This window comes from Cetorhinus maximus, chromosome 11 (genome assembly GCF_964194155.1).
Source record: "Cetorhinus maximus chromosome 11, sCetMax3.hap1.1, whole genome shotgun sequence".
Lineage (NCBI taxonomy): Eukaryota > Metazoa > Chordata > Chondrichthyes > Lamniformes > Cetorhinidae > Cetorhinus > Cetorhinus maximus.
Window position 1 is genome coordinate 93,296,801 of NC_135889.1, and position 21,136 is coordinate 93,317,936.

At 42.9% G+C, this 21,136-nt stretch overlaps 1 protein-coding gene across 1 annotated transcript in view; it reads left to right on the top strand.

Annotated features, from left to right (window-relative positions):
- Nucleotides 1-21,136, top strand: part of thsd7ba (thrombospondin, type I, domain containing 7Ba) — a 976,108-nt gene that overhangs the window by 844,298 nt on the left and 110,674 nt on the right. Inside the window, exons 19-20 of the mRNA XM_078552479.1 lie at nucleotides 9,059-9,174; nucleotides 17,370-17,487. Coding sequence (XP_078408605.1) covers nucleotides 9,059-9,174; nucleotides 17,370-17,487 — 234 coding nt within the window. The remainder of the gene's footprint in view (nucleotides 1-9,058; nucleotides 9,175-17,369; nucleotides 17,488-21,136) is intronic.

The window sequence follows — 21,136 nt, forward strand, 5'->3', positions numbered from 1 at the left end:
GGGACAAGTAATTTACAGTAGGGGTATAAAAACAGAAATGCTGGAAAAACTCAGCATCTGTGGAGAGAGAAACAGAGTTAACATTAATGTTTCCAGACTGTATGACCCTTCTTAAGAGCTGGAGAGAAGTAGAAATGTGATGAAGTTTATACTGTTTAAGGGGGGTGGAGCAGGTGAAGCTGGATAGAAGGTCAGCAATAAGTGGGGACAAAGGAGAGGTTGACAAAGGTGTCATGAACAGAAAGACAAAGGGAGTGTTAATGGTAGTGGTAAGGGCTGAAAAAGGTGCTGATAGTGGCATTGAGGTAAGAAAGCAGAATGTGATAATAGCAGAACAAGGGTAAGCACAGTTTGAAAGAACAACATGGAACAAGTAATAGATGGCCCTTTTGGGGGTGGGGTGGGGGAAGGGGACAGTGTTGGGGAAAAAAGGATAGAAAATGGAATAAAAGGGGGGAATAAAAAGGGGTTAAAACAATGAATAAATGAATAAAAATTTTAAAAATATATAAATGAAAATAAAAATAAGTGGATAAAAAATAAAAATGAATGTGGAAAAAAGGGGTTTAAAAGGGGTGAGGATAGAGGAAAGAGTTCATGATCTGAAGTTGTTGAACTCAATGTTAAGTCTGGAAGGCTGTAAGGTGCCTAATTGGATGATGAAGTGCTGTTCCTCCAGTTTGCGTTGGGCTTCACTGGAGCATTGCAGCAGGCCAACGACAGATATGTGGTCATGAGAACAGTTTGGTGTGTTGAAATGGCAAGCAACAGGAAGGACTGGATCATGTTTGCAGACAGACCAAAAGTGTTCCACAAAGCAGTCACCCAGCCTATGTTTGGTTTCCCCAATGTAGAGGAGACTGCATTGGGAGCAGCGGATGCAGTAGACCGAATTGAAGGACGTGCAAGTGAAGCGCTGCTTCACCTGAAAGGAATGCTTGAGCCCTTGGATAGTGAGGAGGGAGGAGGTAAAGGAGCAGGTGTTGCACCTTCTCCAATAGCAAGGGAAGGTGCCGTGGGAAGGGGATGAGATGTTGGGGGTATTGGAGGAGTGCACCTCCTTCAGTACCTATTTGCTGCTTTTTTAATGTTAGTACACTGTCCCTTCCTGTCACACACAGCTGCCCTGCATTACCACCATATGCTTTTGCTTTGTAAGCCTACTTACCCCCTCTCTCACTCTATTTAGTTTAAAGCTCTCTCTACAGCCATAGTTATTCGATTTACCAGGACACTTGTCCCAGCATGGTTCAAGTGAAGCCCATCCCACTGGAAGAGCTCCCTTCTACCCCAATACTGATGCCAGTGCCCCATGAACTGACACCCATTCCTCCCACACCAATCTTTGAGCCATGCATTTAACTCCTTGACTTTATTTACCCTATGCTCGTTTTCCCGTGGCTCAGGTAGTAATCCCGAGGTTATTACCTTGGAGGTTCTGCTCCTAACTGTTCAAATTCTTTCAGCAGCACCTCCTTTCTAGTCCATTGGTACCAACATGGACGTTGACAACCAGATCCCTCCCCTCCCACTCCAAGTTCCTCTGCAGCTTTGAGGAGATGTCCTTAGACCTGGCACCGGGCAGACAACACAACCTTTGGGACTCACACTCACAGCTGCAGAGAACAGTATCTATCCCCTAATTATACTGTCCCCTACCACTACTACATTCCTATTCCCTCCCCCCACTTGACTGCCTCCCTGTACCATGGTGCTGTGGTCGGTTCGTTCATCCTCCCTGAGGTCCCTGCTCTTGTCCACATAGCTTTCAAGAACCTCATAACTGTTGGGCAATTTCAGGGGCTGAGGCTCCTTGAATGCTACCCCTTGGGTACCCATACCTGCCTCACCTGCAGTTACACCCTCCTGCCCCTGATCACAGACCAAATTCGAATTATCTAACCTGTGGTGTGTGACCACCTCCTGGAGCAACTTTCCCCCTCCCTGAGGTGGTGCAATGTCTGCAGCTCAGACTCCTTATCTTGAATGTGTTTGCTCCAGATCACCTTGGTGTCCAGCAGCTCCCACATGCTGCAGCAGTAACACATCTCCTGCCCTGCCATCACTATCATATTTCATTTAATGTATTAGTTAATTACTCTAATCCCTGCTCTTTACACTTTATTGAAATTCAGAGCAAAATTACTCACAAGTTGAGAAAGGGGCATTAGTGATCATATATGGTGTTACGAAGTTCCACAAATAATTGTATGATAGGAAGTGGCAGCAGAGCTTCAGAAATGGAGGTTGACTTTGATGACCCACCAGTACGATGTTAAATATCATACGACAGCAGATCATCCAAATGTGGATGTTCTTTCAAGATTTCCTGCGAATACTGATTCATTTCTAGACGCTGCATTACTTATTGAATTACTCACACCCATAAATGACATGTCAGTGTCTTCTAGAGAAATTAGTGAAGAAACTCGCAAAGATGTGGTGCTCAGTAAAGTGCTTAATTATGTCATGAATGGCTGGCCTAAAGAGTGTGATGATGAGAAATTACAGGAGTATTTGACATGTAGAAATGAATTGAATGTAGATCAACCCCTATGGGATTTAAAAGTCATTATTCAGCTATGGTTTGGAGAGAGATTATTAGAGGATCTTTATCAAAAGCATACCAGGATTGTGTGATCACAACAGTAACAAGAAGCAATTTTTGGTATCCAAAGATAGAGATATTGATGAATTGGCGAAAAGTTGTGAAGTGTGTCTCTGAATGAGAAATGATCCAACTAAAGTTCCCTTCATTCCAGGTCAAAGGCAAGAAAGCTGTGGGAATGAGTACATGTCAATTTCTTTGAAGTGGAAGGGAAAGGGTACTTTGTTTTGGTCAATAGCTGTAGCAAGTGGATAAATGTTGAATCTATGCCAATACCACAAGTGCCAAAACTGCTGAGGTTTTGAGAAGTTGGTTTGCAAATATGGGTTGCCAGAGGTGCTGGCATTGATATTGTGATACTGGTCTACAGTTTACATCAGAAGAGTTTGAAATATATCTGAGTAAGAATAGATTCAAAAACAGCCTAATACCACCAGACACCCAGCATCAAATGGTGCCGCAGAAAGAAGTGTACAGATTGTGAAGAGATATTTGCAGAAGTATTTGCCGAGAAGTATTTCACAAGCTAGGCAGCAATTTGCATGTTTCTCTTCAACACAGGCTAGAAATTTTTCCGTCCTCTTACAAAGTAACTCCACAGTTTTCAACAGGTTGGTCACCTTATGAGTTAGTGTTTAAAGGTTTAGTTTACTTAAGCATAAGACGGATGTCAATAACAAAGTAAGAGAGTAGCACATCAAAGCGAAGGTGAGTTGTCATACACCAGACGTCAAACTTAGAGAGTTCAGTGTTAGTCAGAAGGTTATGGTGAAAAACCACCAAGGTGATAGGAGAATTGTGTGATTGGGGTTGATTTAAAGAGACTTGGTGCATTCACATATTTGGTGAAGTTGGAGAGAGACTATGTCAATGCCATGTACATCATTTGCTTGAAAGAGGAAATTTGACAAAGGGAGAGAATTAGAAACCTCCTATAGTCCAGCTTTCTCTGACAGTGCAAAGTGAAAGACAGAAAGAAAATGAAATTCAAAAAGAAACTGAAAGTTTGCCTGTATCACAGAATCCACTGGTAGAGCAAAGTGAGTCAGTGTCTTTAATTAAGACAAATCAATGTCAAAGTCCCAACCATTAAATGGAGTTGGTAGTCAAAGTCAAAGTTCAGTTTTGACACATTCAGATATGCTGAAAGAACAGAGTCAAGCTAATGAAAATGGAAGGAGATATCCAGACAGAAAGAAAAATAAACCAGATAGATTAACTGAAAGCATGCAGGAAGAACAAAGTTGTTATTTTCATTACTACTTGTCAGATGATGATATTTGTGTTAAGCACTTGAGTTAAGAAAAAACAATTATTTTTTACATGTAAATTACTCTGGTACAATCAGTCATATATGTTTTGGCTGTGATTGCAGTATAAACAAATAAACATGTTCAGATATTGTTGATTTTAATTTAGTCAAATTGTATTCTGGGAAATTATGTACATGTACCACTTTACATTTTAATGTATAAGTTGTGTTTTTTTTAATGGGGAGAGAGTGTAGTGTATGACAGCTGCCTCTCTGTTGGGAAGGTGTAAATAAAGCTAGTTCAATAATGGCTGCTTACAGTGAATCCACATGGTGAGTTTTTCTCAGTGCAATAAACAAGCTAATTCTTGAACTAGTTCTGAGAATGAAGTTCTGAGCCAGATGCCTAATGAAGAACTTTGCTTAATGGAGAAAGCTAGAACCCAACCAGGAGGATGTAGGAATAATTTGATCTGTTCTGCTCCTCTTTTCTTTAATTGCTAGATGCTGCTGACTGCCTATGTTTGGTTCATTGTTTTCATGTCGTTAGCATTGCTGCATTTAATATTTCCTTCTTTACACTGCTCAATAATATCATTATTGTTCAGTTGCACTTTGTCTTATCAGTTTGAAAATTTAGTCTGTCTCTTTCTCTGTCTCTCTCCACAAATTTCTCATGCACTCTATTTCTCAACTCTTCCCCTGATCTCTATCTAATTTTCTTATTCTATCCTCTTTTCTCCTACCTTCATTTATTCCTCTCTCTCTCCTTCTCTCTCTCTTTCATTCTCTGAACTTGATACAGATGATTAAATATTGGGTACGGGGAAAGGGCAGGGAACATGACAATATTAAGGCTCTTCAATAGAACCGATAAGTATTTTGGGCTGAATGGCCTTCTTTTACACTATAAGTCTCCCCTCTTTGTACTCATTAACTTCTATCTGTTATGTTTTTGTATTTTCACTTTACTCGGTCATTAGTGTCCTGTCTTGTTGAAAGTGGAGAGTGAGATCTACCCAGGGCCCAGGTTGGCAGAACATGGTAGTTAGCAGTTCTTCCATGGGGAGAGAGATCTGGCAATGCATTAGACTGGTTTACAGATCAGGGAAATGGAAAGTATACATCCAGGGATACAGACCACAAATTCAGGATTATAGTAAAGCAAGTGATTCTGTGGGTTATACAAGCTACCTTGTTAGCTCCTATATGGTCGGACACCACACCCTTTAGCTCACAGAGGACTAATTGATAAGTATCATCTTTCTTTATTCATTCATGGGATGTGGGTATCACTGACAAGGCCAGCACTTGTTGCCCATCCTAATTTCCCTTGAACTGGGTGGCTTTTTAGGCCATTTCAGAGGGCAGTTAAGCATCAACCATGCTACTTTGGGCCTGGAGTCATATGTAGGCCAGATCAGATAAGGCTGGCAGATTTCCATCCCTAAAGAGCATGAGTGAACCAGATGGGTTTTTACATCAATCAATGACAGTTTCAAGTATAATGTTGAGCAGGCTTTTAGAGCTCAAAACCCAGCTTAAAACGAACAGTCAGTGTGACATCTGTGTATAACAGCAATAGCATAACAGACAAATCATGGCATGACTCAAGTGTCTTAATGCTTTTAAAAATATAAATATAACATAGACATGCTTTTGGACTTGTTGGATGACCTGTGGCATTGCTCATGCTGAGTTGAAGAATACGCTGTTTCGTGTTTCATTATGGGCCACACTTTTTGGAGTGGGGTACCTTGCAGCGTGCACACCAATACAAAACAAAATACTCCAGATGCTGGGAATCTGAAAACAGAAAATGCTAGGAATGCTCAGCAGATCAGGCCATATATCTGTGGCAAGAGAAACAGAGTTAATGCCCTGGATTTTACCAGCCCTCTGAAGATGGTCTAGGAGGTGAAATGGCTGATCAAGTGGCATCGGGTGGGGAGCCTGACCTCTTCCCGCTGTGATGGCATATTACCAGCGGCATGAACCTCGGTGGCACAGCCACACTCTGGGCAGCCAAATGAGAAAATTAAGTGCCCAATAAAGGTCACCTCCTGCTGCCCTTAGGAGGGGCTGCCGCCACATGTGGAGACCACTAAGGGAACCCTGGTGACTACACAGAGAGTTTCGGGAGTGGGGGTTGCGGGGTGTGCCTTTTTTGTCGCCACTCTGTGGCCCATGGAGGGACCCCCTGGCAGCAATGGATGTGCCCGTGGCCATGGCAAAGCAAATGACAGAGCGGTGTAAATTGACTAGCAAGATATTCGCAATTCACACCATGTCTCCTAATCCTCTAAACTGCAGATCAATTTGAACATTGATAATGGCTTGTGTCATGAATGTGCTGGTATTTTTCCAGGAGGATTCATGTACGGGATGAGGTTTCATGTACGTTTTTAAAAATGTAATATAAGTTGAATTAAAAGTGATGGACATGTCAGGGAAATTTTATTTGTCTACATTTCACAATTTGGTGCCGATCTCCCTGAGGCAGCACTTTGCCTCAGGGAGGTGAGTGTGCTCCTGAAAGAGTGCATTCTGGGCATAGCACTTCCTGGTTGGCGTCACGCTGGGCGGGCTTTAATTGGCCCGCCCATGTAAAATGGCGGCGTGCCCCTGATTGGGGGCGCCGATCGGAGGCACGCCTGCACGCGCCCGCTCCTGAACATCCCCCCCCCCCCCGCCCCGACAGGGGGAAAATTCTTCTCATAGAAACTGCAAGTCAGTTGTCTTGATTACTATTAAATGTTAGCATAACAATATCTTTAATTTCATTTCTATGCTTTTAGTTAAAGCCCAAGATACTGAGGAAATTTCAAAAGAATGGGAACCAAAAGGGATGGCAGGATGTAGGAACCCTGAGAAGGGGAGACCAGCTTATAGTTGGAGTGGTAGGGGGTGCCGGAGTATGATAGCACAGTGGGAGTCCTTGGCTGTGTGAGCAGTGGAAAAGGATTCCTGTGGGAAGGTGCAACTTTAGGTGTGGCATTACTGGCTTAGCTGTGCTAAAGCATGCTAGTATTACAGGGTTGAGAGAGCTGTTGCTGTCACCCCTTTCCCACCACCACTGGATTCTGGGTTCCTTTCAGCATCAAAAACAATATGATTTCCAGGACGTACAACAGTTTAATGTTTATTTTCTTGAAAACTGCTAAGTTAACTGGATCAGAACATTTTGGCCACACTGAGTGAGATGGCTTTGGAACATGAGTTCAGGGTTCAATCATGGCCAGGGACCTCTTGATGTGAAATGTGTGATGACAACTGCAGAAGTTTGGAGCAGAATGAGAACAGCCAGCATCACGTGACAGGGCCAGCGTTACCTCAATAGACATTAATACCTGTGTTGGAAACAGAGATAGAGGCATCAGGAGGGTGTCCAACAACACCACTTAAAATGGAGAGCATTCTTGGACAATTCAATCAGTGTAGGTGTAATCATGACAGACAGACTTGTGCAAAACAGTATAATAGAAATAAGTGTGTCTTGAAAGTGTTCAGGGAACTCTTTGTGACATTTGCAAGTGAGCATTGCATGCAAGACTTCAATGTTGTATAGAAAGATTTACATGTTTTGTTCTAACATGTTGTCATGCTCATTGAGCTTACAGGCAGAAGATGAAAAAATGCAGGATCAGAAAAGTCTCTGCAGTCCATCTTGCAAAACAATGGACTGTGATTTTGCGCTCCACCGCTGGTGGGTTTGAAAGTGGGGTGGGGGGGGTGGGGGCATGCAGAATCCAGCGGGTAGCCTTCCTGCCACATATCTGCCTGCTCCCAACCTGTCTGAAATTTTGGGGGGGTGAAGGAGGAGTCACGTGGCCTGCCCCTGGGCATGTTGAGGTCCTTAAGTGGCCACTTAAGAGCCTCATCCCAGTTGCAGTATTCTACTGGTGGGAAACATAGGCCCATTCCATGCGGGAAGCTTGGCAGCTTTAGCTGCATTGGCTAGAGTTGGGCAAGGTAGGGTGGACCTCCTTTGTCTGGCTCAATGGAGGCACCACCCCCCTCCACCCCACTAAATGGTTAACCACACTTTAACCCTTTCCCTTGGCCTCTTGAAACTGGCCCCTCGCCAGTCTTGTCGACACCCCTGACCCCAGACTTACTTGGTCTGCTCAGGGTGTCAGGACTGCCTGCAATTCCAGCTGTTCCCAGTGCTCCCATTGGCGCTGTGGGGCTACTGAGTTGGCAGCCATCCGATTGGACAGCAGCTCTCTAAGGTGAGACTTCCTCTTGAGAAAGGAGCGGAAGTCTCACCTTAAAGCAAGTTACGCTGCTCCTAGCATTAAATTATTGAGGGGCAGCCATCAGGATCATAGATGGCTCCCCACTCTATTTTTTAGCTGGGGTGGGTGGGGGTGGGGGCATGAAGGTTGTGGACATGGGGATCACACACCCCATAAAATCCAGTCCAGTATCACTCAATTGTCCACTCAAATACCTGCTTCCACTTCACATTTTTTCATTCTACCTTTTGCTGCCATTGTTTCCTGGCCAGACTGTCCCACACATCATCACCCTTTGCATAAAATACTTAAATTTGAACTGTCTCTGCACTTTTGTTTATAAGCTTCCAGCAAGTCCATGCCACAAACTTTCTATTTTATTTGCTCCAAAATCTAAATGATTTTAAATGGACATTTTCATTGGAGCCATTTATTTTGGTGAGAGCTATTGATTTCAGTCACAACAAATTGTAGAGTTCAGGAACTTCAATTCAATGACATTTATCCTTTTCTTTGCAGGTATAAAACATCTCTGCTATCAAACTCCTTTCAAATATAATTTTGTAAACATATTTAAGCTTCACGGTCATCAATATTCTTGTCTGCAAGGAATAAATAGCCACGCAGAGTTGAATGTCATCATATCATCATTGACCCCCATGTCATTGTGCTGGATTTTAAAACCACCAGTGGTTTGGTGGAGAGGTGAATGATGCCAGTTAAACACCAGTGCTGCTCTGCAGAGCTTTTTGAAACATTGCACATACATATCCAAAAGTGTCTGTTATGAAGACTGTATTTCTCAGCCTTGGTGTAATGCTCTTTTCTCAATAGACCTGTTAAAAGCAAATTATCGTGTTTGAATTGATAATATTTTCTAGGATGTTAGCTGTAACAGGCACAGATCTAGACCACAGTCAATGCAGTGACCTTTTACAGATGTGGTTTTGTGTTTCTCAGAATGGAGCTCTTGCCAGCTGAGTGAAAATGCAGTCTGTGGACAAGGGCTGAAGTTTCGCTTGCTGGACTGTGTGCAAAGTGACGGGAAGTCAGTTGATATCAAGTTCTGTGAGAAGGTGAGATCTCAAAATGGTTTCATGGATGAATGTGGCTGATGTAGAGGTGTAATTGAAAAGGACCATTAATTGCATAACACCTACAACAGTTCATTATACATAACCTCATTCACGCTCTTTCCTCTTCCATGAATCAGACCCAATCACATCTGCACAAAGCAGTAAAAGTTGTTAACAAGAAACTACTGTCACACATAATCCATGACACGACTTAATAGTTCAATTTTTTTCTTACACTTTTTAACATAATGCATAAAACAACGTTGTGAGTAGTGAAATCATCATTCGAAAGATACGAACAATGTGCCAGTGTTGCCTCTCACATCAACTCAGCTCCCTCTCTCTACACTTCCATGACAAAGTTGAGGAGGTGTGTGTCCAGGTACAATAGATTGCTTGCACTCAGTAAATATTGCAAAACCATGTTGGCCTGTGTGTACATTTGTAAAAAGAAGCCGCCCGATTTCACTTCAGTTCATTTATATGTAAGGAAAATTGGGTAAGTTCTTTACTTGGCATGCACTCCACATTCAACTTTCTCATAGTTGTTATGTCCATGCTGACCCAATGCTCGAATAACTCTTGATGCTTGATTCCCTAGGTACATCACCTGATTCTGTAGGAGGGGCTGTTCTCTGTTGCACTTATGATTGGTGGAGAAAAGTAATAAAATTCTTTCAGTGTCAGCTTCGGCTCAGTTAGTAGCACACTTGCTTCTAAATGTGGGTTGAAGTCCCTTTCCAGGTGAGAAGTTAAACCAAGGCCCCTTCTGCCCTTGTAAAAGATCCCGTGGTGCTATTTTGGAGAAGAGCAGGGGAGTTAACCCTGCTGTCCTGGCCCAATGTTATCCCTCAATCAACATCATTAAAATGAATTAGCTCATCATTATCGCATTGTTGTTTGTGGGAGTGTGCAGTGCACAGATTGCTGCATTTTCTGTATCACAACAGTGACCATACTTCAAAAGTACTGCATTGGCTGTAAAATGCTTTGGGACATCCTGTGGCACTATATATACGCAAGTCTTTTTATTTCTCAGCTATGTTTTCTGCTTAGGATTTAAACCAGAAGGAAAAAACAGTAAAAACTGGGAAATAAGAATACTGGTCCGAATTGGTCTTGTATACCTTAAAATGGGACACCAGTAAAAACTGAAAAATAAGAGCTGAACTGTTTTGTCCTTCTGGGAATTCAACTGCGAAGCAGTCCCTGCCTAGTCCTGAGTCGGGGAATTGACCCTTTAATGCAATTTACAGCTATAATTTCCACACAAGGGGCAGGATGTTTGGGGTTTCCTGCCCTGCCACCCAAACAGTCGGTGAGGAATGCATCCCTGCCGATCATGGCAGCCCCAAAGCCATTTAACACTTCAAGGAGCATTAATTGGCTAGAGGCGGGACTTCTGTCCCTCACTCGGGGGTAAGGCCCACCTCAGAGAAATGCCAACCGATCTGATTGGCTGGTAGTTCTGTAGTCCCAGCAGTGCCAGTGGCTGCAATGGCCAGGACTGGGACTGTAAGCAGTCACCAGATTTTAAGCCCCAGAGTCAAGGACAAGGTAAATATGGGGAGTCTCATGGCAGGGAGGGGAGGTAAGGCTTGGGGTGCGGGGTTGGGGGGAAGCGGGGGTTGGGTGGGTGTTTTGCTGGAGAGGCCAGGGGGAGAGGGAGCACCCATGTTAGGCATCAGATCTTGGAGGGGGGTGCCCAATGTGAAAAAAGGGTCAAGAAGGCACTCCCCCGCCCTCCCACTTTCTGCCCAAGTCCGAGCAGGGTGATCTGCTGGGCTTCCCCCTGTCTCTGAGCTCCTCACACCATCTTCAAGATTGAGACTCGGCTTGAAGCGGGCTTAATGGCCAATAGTTGGCCACTTAAGAGCCTCAATTGGGTGAGGACGGGTGGTCTGCCCTCGGTCTCGCCCACCCCGCATAAAATTATGGGCAGGTCAGGGCAGGCAGGAAGGCTGCAGGAAGGTCACTGGGGAATTTTACAGCCCTCCACCACCCCCCTGCAAATCTGAAGTGAGGGATTGTAAAATTTTGTCCCAGGTCCATTTCATGCTCCATGAACTTCTGCTTATCTTATATTTTTAAGCAGGTAGACCATTTCCTGCATGCTCTGCTTCGCTATTCTCTCGTTCTTACCAGTAGTAGCAGAAATTGTTATGATCTCAGATGAGTGGGTAACTAAACATTCTCAGCAGTAGAAAGCTCAGTGCATCCAAAAATAGTGCATGATATTTCAACTCTATACAGCTACCTCGAAATTGTGCAAAGTTCCTTAAAGCCACCGGTCTGAAACTATCCCATTACGTTTCACTCTTCGTTATTTGAATAGAGAAACGATGGTTTCTCTGGATTCAATCTGTGTTGTATCTCACCTGGGAATGACCTAAAACACAGGTGAAACCTATTCCATCCCTCAGCCTGATACACCTCACTACAATGAAAGCAATTAAAAATATCAACAGATTGTTATAAATTATTTCAAAAGAGACTTTTATTGCAAGGGAATTATGTTTCAAATATATCTTCTAAAATACAATCAGAGATAAGGAGATCTTATGAGTATAACTATGATTAAGGCTTCCAGTGGAGAGCTGCACTCATATAGAGTATGAAACATAGAAACATAGAAAATAGGAGCAGGACTAGGTCATTCGGCCCTTCGAGCCTGCTCCGCCATTCAATATGATCATGCCTGTTCTTCTATCTTAACACCATACTCCCACTCTCTCCCCATACCCCTTGACAGCTTTAGAGCCTAGAAATCTACCTATTTCCTACTTAAATATATTCAGTGACTTGGCTTCCACAGCCTTCTGTGGTGGAGAATTCCATAGGTTCACCACCCTCTGAGTAGACGTTTCTCCTGATCGCAGTCCTAAATGGCTTACCCTGTATCCTGAGACTGTGACCCCTTGTTCTGTACCCCCCAGCAAGAAGAAACATCGTCCCTGCATCCAGACTGTCCTGCCCTGTCAGAATTTTATACGTTTCAATGAGATCCCCTCTCATTCTTCTAATCTCCAGTATTTACAGGCCTAGTCAACCCAATCTCTCCTCATCCGACAATCCTGCCATCCCAGAAATCAGTCTGGTGAACCTTCAGTGCACTCCCTCTATGGCAAGTATATCCTTTGTTAGGTAAGGTGACCAAAACTGCACACATTACTTCAGGTGTGGCCTCAGCAAGGCCCTGTACAGCTGCAGTAAGATATCCTTGCTTCTGTACTCAAGTCCTCTCGCAATGAAGGCCACCATACCATTTGCTTTCTTAACTTTTTCTTTATTATTCATTCATGGGAGGTGGGCTTTTCTGGCTGGGCCAGCATTTATTGCCCATCCCTAGTTGCCCTTGAGAAGGTGGTGGTGAGCTGCCTTCTCGAACCGCTGCAGTCCATGTGCTGTAGGTACACCCACAGTGCTATTAGGAAGGGAGCTCCAGGATTTTGACCCAGCGACAGTGAAGGAACGGTGATATATTTCCAAGTCAGGATGGTGAGTGACTTGAAGGTGAACTTCCAGATGGTGGTGTTTCAACTATCTGCTGCCCTTGTCCTTCTAGATGGATTTGGAAGGTGCTGTCTAATGAGCCTTGGTGAATTCCTGCAGTGCATCTTGTAGATGGTACACATTGCTGCTGCTGTGCGTTGGTGGTGGAGAGAGTGAATGTTTATGGATGTGGTGCCAATCAAATGGACTGTTTGTCCTGGATGGTGTCCAGCTTCTTGAGTGTTGTGGAAGCTGCACTCATCCAGGCAAGTGGGGAGTATTCCATCACACTCCTGACCTGTGCCTTGTAGATGGTGGACAGGCTTTGGGGAGTCAGGAGATGAGTTACTCGTCACACCTAGCCTCTGATCTGCTCTTGTAGCCACAGTATTTATATGGCTAGCCCAGTTCATTTTCTGGCGAATGGCAGCACCCAGGATGTTGATAGTGGGGGATTTAGTGATGGTAATGCCATTGAACATCAAGGAGCGATGGTTGGATCCTCTATTGTTGGAGATGGTCATTGCCTGACACTTCTGTGGTGTGAATGTTACTTGCCACTTGTCAGCCCAAGCCTCGATATTGTCCAGGTCTTGCTGCATTTGGACATGGACTGCTTCAGTATCTGAGGAGTCGCGAATGGTGCTGAACATTGTGCAATCATCAGTGAACATCCCCACTTCTGACCTTATGATAGAAGGAAGGCCATTGATGAAGCAGCTGAAGATGGTTGAGCCTAGGATACTACTCTGATAAACTCCTGCAGTGCTGTCCTGGAACTGAGATGACTGACCTCCAACAACCACAATCATCTTGCTTTGTGCTAGGTATGACTCCAACCAGCTGATTATCTCTGATTCCCATTGACTCCAGTTTTGCTAGGGCTCCTTGATGCCGCGCTCTGTCAAATGCTGCCTTGATGTCAAGGGCAGTCACTCTCACCTCACCTCAGGAGCTCAGCTCTTTTGTCCATTTTGAACCAAGGCTGTAATGAGGTCAGCAGCTGAGTAGCCCTGGCGGAACCCAAACTGGACGTCAGTGAGCAGGTTGTTGCTAAGCAAGTGCCACTTGATAGCACTGTTGATGACCCCTTCCATTACTTTACTGATGATCAAGAGTAGACTGATGGGGCGGTAATTGGCTGGTTTGGATCTGTCCTGCTTTTTGTATACACGACATACCTGGGCAATTTTCCACATAGCCTGGTAGATGCCAATTTTGTAGCTGTGCTGGAACAGCTTGACTAGGGGCAGGTTCTGGAGCACAAGTTTTCAGTACTATTGCTGGAGTATTGCCAGGGCCCATAGCCTTTGCAGTTTCCAGTGCCTTCAGCCATTTATTGATATCACGTGGAGTGAATCGAATTGGCTGAAGACTGGCACCTGCGATGCTGGGGACCTCTGGAGGAGGCCGAGATGGGTCATCCACTTGGCACTTCTGGCTGAAGATTGTTGCGAATGCTTCAGCCTTACCTTTTGCACTGTTGTGCTGGGCCCCTCCATCACTGAGAATGGGGATATTTGTGGAGGCTCCTCCTCCAATGAGTTGTTTAATTGTCCACCACCATTCATAACTGGATGTGGCAGGAATGCAGAGCTTAGATCTGATCTGTTTGTTGTGTGCTCTGTCTATCACTTGCTGCTTATGCTGTTTTGCACGCAGGTAATCCTGTGTTATTGTGTCACCAGGTTGACACCTCATTTTTTGGTATGCCTGGTGCTGGTACTGGCATGTCTTCCTGCACTCTTCATTGAACCAGGGTTGAGCTCCTGGCTTGATGGTAATGGTAGAGTGGGGGATATGCCAGAGTGCTGCTGCTAATGGCCCACAGCGCCTGCTTGAGTTGCTAGATCTGTTCGACATCTATCCCATTTAGCATGGTCGTAGTGTCACACAACACAATGGAGGTTATCTTTGTCTCCACAATGACTGTTGGTTCTTGTTGCCAGTGGGACAGGACATACTCAGGGATGGTGATGGTGGAGTGTGGGACATTATCTATAAGGTATGATCCCATCATACCTTGAGTATGACAAGCTGAGTGAGTGGGTACAAGCTGAGTGATTGGGCAAATGCATGGCAGATGCAGTATAATGTGGATAAATGTAAGGTTATCCATTTTGGTAGCAAAAACAGGAAGGCAGGTTATTATCTGAATGGCTATAAATTGAGAGAGGGGAATGTGCAATGAGACCTGGGTGTCCTTGTACAACAGTCGCTGAAGGTAAGCATGCAGGTGCAGCAGGCATTAAAGAAGGCAAATGGTATGTTGGCCTTCATAGCCAGAGGATTCGAGTACAGGAACAGGGATGTCTTGCTGCAATTGTACAGGGCCTTGGTGAGACCGCACCTGGAATATTGTGTGCAGTTTTCGTCTCCTTATTTGAGGAAGGATGTACTTGCTATAGAGGGAGTGCAGCGAAGGTTTACCTGACTGATTCCTGGGATGGTGGGACTGACATATGAGGAGAGATTGAGCCAATTAGGATTATATTCGCTGGGGTTCAGAAGAATGAGGGGGGATCTCATAGAAACCTATAAAATTCTAACTGGACTAGACAGGGTAGATGCAGGAAGGAAGTTCCCGATGGCGGGGGGAGTCCAGAATCAGGGGTCACAGCCTGAGGATATGGGGTAGACCATTTGGGACTGGGATGAGGAGAAATTTCTTCACCCAGAGAGTGGTGAGCCTGTGGAATTCGTTACCACAGAAAGTTGAGACCAAAACATTGCATATTTTCAAGAAGGAGTTAGATATAGCTCTTGGGGCGAAAGGGATCAAATGATATAGGGAGAAAGCAGAAGCAGGATATTGAGTTGGATGATCAGCCATGATCATAATGAATGGCAGAGCAGGCTCAAAGGGCCTACTCCTGCTTCTAGTTTCTATGTCAGGCTGTTGCTTGACCAGCCTGTGAAGCAGCTCTCCCAGATGTTACTAAGGAGGACTTTGCAGGGGCAACAGGGCCTAAGTTGATGCCTGGTGGTCTGTCCAGTTTTATTCCTTTTTTGTGGCAATTTGTCACAAGAGGGCCCATTTAAGGGTCTGGGGCCAGGTAAGGATGACAGATTTCCTTCCCTAAAGGGCATTAGTGAACCAGATGGGTTTTCACAACAATCATTTCATTTGAATTCAGATTTTTATTGAATTCAAACTCCACCATTTGCCATGGTGGGATTTGAACCCAGCACATTACCCTGCGTCGCTGGATTACTAATTCAGTAACAATACCACTACACCATCACCTCCCCCTACTCGTCACACTTTGTATGCTTGCTTTCAGTGAGTTGAAACGAGGTCTACAACTTTATACCCTCTATTCCCTGACCCACTCTTTGTTGAATGTAAGTCTCTGCTGGGAGCATATTATTGTGAAAATACCTCAACAGTCACATCATGCAGAAATGATATGGCTTTCTTCAAAATTTAAACAGAGTGCAGATTTCACGTGTTGACTATATTAATAGCAAAATAAAGGTCAGGAAAAATGGCTTTATGTTCAGAAAATGTATACTCTTTGGTCTTAAAGGTCAAAACCATTTTTAATTTGTGCTTCTGAATAACTTTTACTCATTGCCCAATTCTAAACAATGACATTTTGCAGTTTAATGTTTCCAGTGGTGATTTATAGTTTTATTGCCCCAATCTATTGTATCCAAGTACGCTGTTTTTGAAGCTAACTCTGTGTAAGACCATGCAAATCACATCATTGGTGGAATTACAGTTTTCCAATGTGTCAAGCTTGACATGCTTGCACAAAGTCAGCAATTAAACAATAAGGCACACATCAGCAATATATACTGCATGAATAGAACCAAAATCAGTGGAATGCTACTAAATAATAAAAGCTATTCTATATCAGAGGCTGGATTTTTAAGGTGAAATAAAAGTGTTTGCAGCTCCTGGTTTAACATTTATATTGAACCCAGATACTTTAAATAGTTTAATCCGTATGTCACTATCATTGTGGCTTCATTGATCCAGTCATTAACTGATAGAGATAAGACTAGATTTTTATTATCCATCAGGAAGTGTTTTGACCCAGTCTAATAACAAGCAGCAAACACAGTTATGGCTTTATTCAAATAATTAATGCAACACGAAGAAAAACCAGAAGGGGTGATTCAGTGAGTGGGGAGTAGTGCTTGAAAGGAGCATATCTCAGGATTCCAAGGGATGATGGCAGTCCTAAGATTCCTTAGCATGCAAATAAATATTTAAGAACCTGTGACAAAGTCATCAAACCTATGCTTGCAGATTATGCACACCCTGCCATTAATTTTACCCACTATTTTTATTTATCGAGTAAAAGCTCTTCAGAATATCTATTCACCCCTCACCTCCCACTATGTACCTTCATCACACAAACTTCACAGCAGAACAAGAACCAGAAACCAACAAGAGAATTCAAATGTTACATATTTACATGAGATGTGCTGATTAAATGGCCTTCAGCTTTCTGCATCTCTTTTAAGAGGCTGCTTAAATCCTATCTTTTTGCTATGCTTTTGGCTACTTGTCCGAGTATGTCCCTTTGTGGCTCAGTGCCAAATTTTGTCTGAAATGTTCCTGTGAAGTGTGCTGGGATGTTTTGCTGTGCTGATGCTGCCATGTAAATGCCAGTTGTTGTTGGAAATCATAACTGAATGACACTATTGACTGGACCGTCCACTGTTGCATTTCTTTGTTTCCTTTTTCCAAGATGGAACTGGAATCTCCATGGCATTTATCTGTTTATTGCTTTGTGGAATGTCCTGTAAATTGCCAGCTGTCAGAATGGTCTCCTTGGTCTGAATGTTCCCACACTTGTGGACTTGAAGGTATGTGAATACTTACGACCACCAAAATGCAGGCATCAACCTACCTTTCATGTAAGACATTAAGACAAGCAGCTACTGAGTTTAATATAACAAAGGATGTGCAAAGGGCATTCCAACGGACTAACTGCATAGTAATTGTTTAAATTTAATAAGGCCAACTTAGGGAACATGTACATTGGTTGTCACATCCATTCAGTTATTTTTGAATGATTTTTTTTTGCTGTTGCTGAATTGTGGGGAAAATATATACAGAAGGTACAGCACACATAAATAAATGTTCCTAGAGTATGATGTATGTCAGTTAGAGGGAAAGCAAACAAGTGCTTCATTGTCTGTCTTTCTGACAGCAAATAATATTCTATATTCAACCACAGTAAACTTTTTTAATTGTATTGAATCATGTCAAACATGCTTAACCATTCACTGCAATATTAATAGTTTAAATGTGGAATTTACCTGGAGAATAATTCTAGATGTGGAGCACGTTTATAACAGTTCACATTTAATATTCAATGTGGCATTTGAATTTTGCATATCTGAATTATTCAGTACTGAACATATTGCAAATTCAGAAACCTTTAGATGAATTACAGGGACTGTGGTTGGAAAAGATGTCTGTATAGTAGATCAGTAATCAATATTCTTTTTAGATGGTCAGTTTAGTGCTGATTAATCATATTATTTACATCTTCTGATTTTTTTTATTACTTCCTCCACTGTTAGATAATACAAATATGCAGTCGTTGCTGGAATTGAGAGCACAATTGAAATTATAACATGAAGTGACCTGAATAAGAACATTTCATATTGATTGGTGATATCCAAAAGTTTACATAATTAAATTAATAAAGGAATGATGCATATTTGTTCCTGTCTGTACATACAGAGCTATTGGGGATAATTTTGACTTTGTGCAATAGTATAAAGTGGGTGATAGCAAATCGGCAGACTATGCCACATCTCTCCCGATTTTTACTTCCATTTTAGTCACTCATCCATTTTACACAATCACAGAAAGTCGTTACCGTCACCATGTGTATCAAACACCAGAACTAGCTAGTGCAGCTACAATACAGCATTACTCACACCTTAAGCAGTGAAAGCAACATTGCATAAACAGAATGTATCAGGTAAACTCTGCAAGCCTGTCACATCCAGTCATGAATGGTAGAACTACACAACTAACAGGGGCAGCATAGGATCCATGGACACTCCATCATTAATGATAGCAGAGCCCTGCATGGGAAATGAAAATGTTTACGCTCTCAAAAAAGGGAAGAATAAACCTGGCAATTAAAGATCTGGCGGTGGGCAAGGTCCTAGAAGCAATAAACTGGGAGAATATTAACAGCCACATGGACAAACATGAATTAATAGGGGAGACCCAGCACAGATTTTTTAAGGGCAAATTGTGTTTCATTTGCTAGTTTGATATTTTTGATGACATAACAAGGATGATGGATGAGGGCAGTGCAGCTGCTGTTGTGTATAGGAACTTTCAAGAGGCATTTGATAAACTGCCACATAAGAGGCTTATTAGCAAAATTGAAGCCCATGGGATAAAAAGGGCAATAATAGATGTATTGCCTAAAAAAGAAACATGCTATCTACCCTGGGGCAATGCCTTGACCATTCAGAGTTGACCTGCCTGGTTTGAATTTGAACAAAGTTGGGTAGATAACTGCTCCATGCTGCATTTTCCATGGCAATGTCTCCACCAATTAGAGCCCACTTGCTAACCAATCAGCACTCTCTTCTTATGCAGTATAAATTGTTGATCCCCCATTACAGTTTGATAATTTCTTGTGAGCTATCCTTATGAGTGCAAGACGAAAAGCTTAGATAGCATGTCTCTCTTTTCAGCAAAATTCAAGTTCTGTACTACTAAATGACTATTAATAGTGGCATGGATATAAAATTAGCGAAGGGATACAAAACAGGGAGTTGTGGTGAATGACTGTGGAGGGCTGGAGATATACAGTGGTGTTCCCCAAGGTTTAAAAGTAGGACCATGCTGTTTTTGATATACACTATTGACTTAAAACTTGGAGGTACCAGGCATAATTTGGAAATTTGCAGGTGACACAAAACTTGGAAGCATAGTTAACAGTGAGGAAGATAGTAATAGATTTCAAGAAAACATGGACAGGCTGATGGAATGGCTGCATACAAATCTGATGAAATTCATTGCAGAAAAATGTGAGGTGATGCATTTTGATAGGAATGATTAGAGAAATATCAGCTAAATGATTCAATTTTAATAGGTGTGTAAGAAGAGAGAGACTTTGGAGGTATTTGTGCAAAAAGCCTTTGAAGGTGGAAGGTCAGGCTCCAAGGCAGTTAATAGTAGTTAGAACAGCAGGTCATATGCTGGATATTCAGTGGTGGCTGGCTCACCTCCCCAAAGTCCACCACACACAAGGAACAAGCTAGGAATGTGATGAAATACTCCTGCCTTTCCTGGATAGGTAAAAACACTTAAGAAACTCACCATGATGAGAACACAGTGACCTGCTTGACTGGCACTTCATACAATAGCCTAACCATACATCAGTTATACAGCAGTTTACCACGGCACCTTATCTATTAGATATATTGCAGCAACTCGCATTGATTATTTAATGGCTCCTTCCAAACACTCAGCTTCCATCACCTAGAAGGACACGGACCTACAACAAATGGAAATACCATCATCACACACTAGCCGCATACCATAGTGACTTGGACTTATCTGACCATTCCTTCATTGTCGTTGTGTCAGAATTCTAGAACGTACTCCTTAACAGCACCTTGGGAGTACCTTCATCACACTGAATGCAGTAGTTCAAGATTAAGGTCCACCACCTTTTGAAGGGAAATTAGGGGTGGGCAACAAGTGCTTGCCTTGACAGCGAGGTCAACATCCTGAGAATTACCATAGATCACAACGTATAAATCAACCCTTGACGCCTTGAAAAATCTTTCCAAAAACAGAGATCAACTCAAATGCCGGGTATAAAATGTGATCAACCAGTGTTGGTCTAGGTGGTCGCCATTTTGAAATGTGAAAAAAAGTAACACCGGCAATTCTAATTAAATCAATATGACATGTTTTATTCAATAAATTAATTCTACAAGGATACCTTTAACCAGATCAAAACTGCCTGACGCAAAGGGTTCACGGAATTCGTTCTGAGTCACTTTGGCTGCGGCATCATTGTAAAGATCCCACACTGGAGCGCATTTGGCACTTTCAGTTTCAGAATCAGCCCTCCACAGCAAATCATCTTCCTCTCCATCCATTGATTTGGATATTCTGCATTTCTTGAATGATCTGCTGACAGTCTGTGTATTAATTGAAAACTTTTTGGTACCAACAACTGCTTGGGCCACTACAACCACGGAAGAATGTGGAGCAGAGCAGACCCAGACACTGACCCTGATTAGCTCTGCAACCCAGTTATCCAGCAGGGGCTAAAAGCAGACATTTGTTTCCCTCATTTAGATAGGTAACAACCTAACACCGGCTTAGGATAACCTGCCAAAGACCAATTTCTACCATGTTAATTTTGTTCTTAAGCACTTATTGGAGATACATTAAGAAATGGTTTTGGATAAGTTCCTGCTATGGCTTTATTCTTCAATATTTGCTTAAAAATGCAAATCTGTG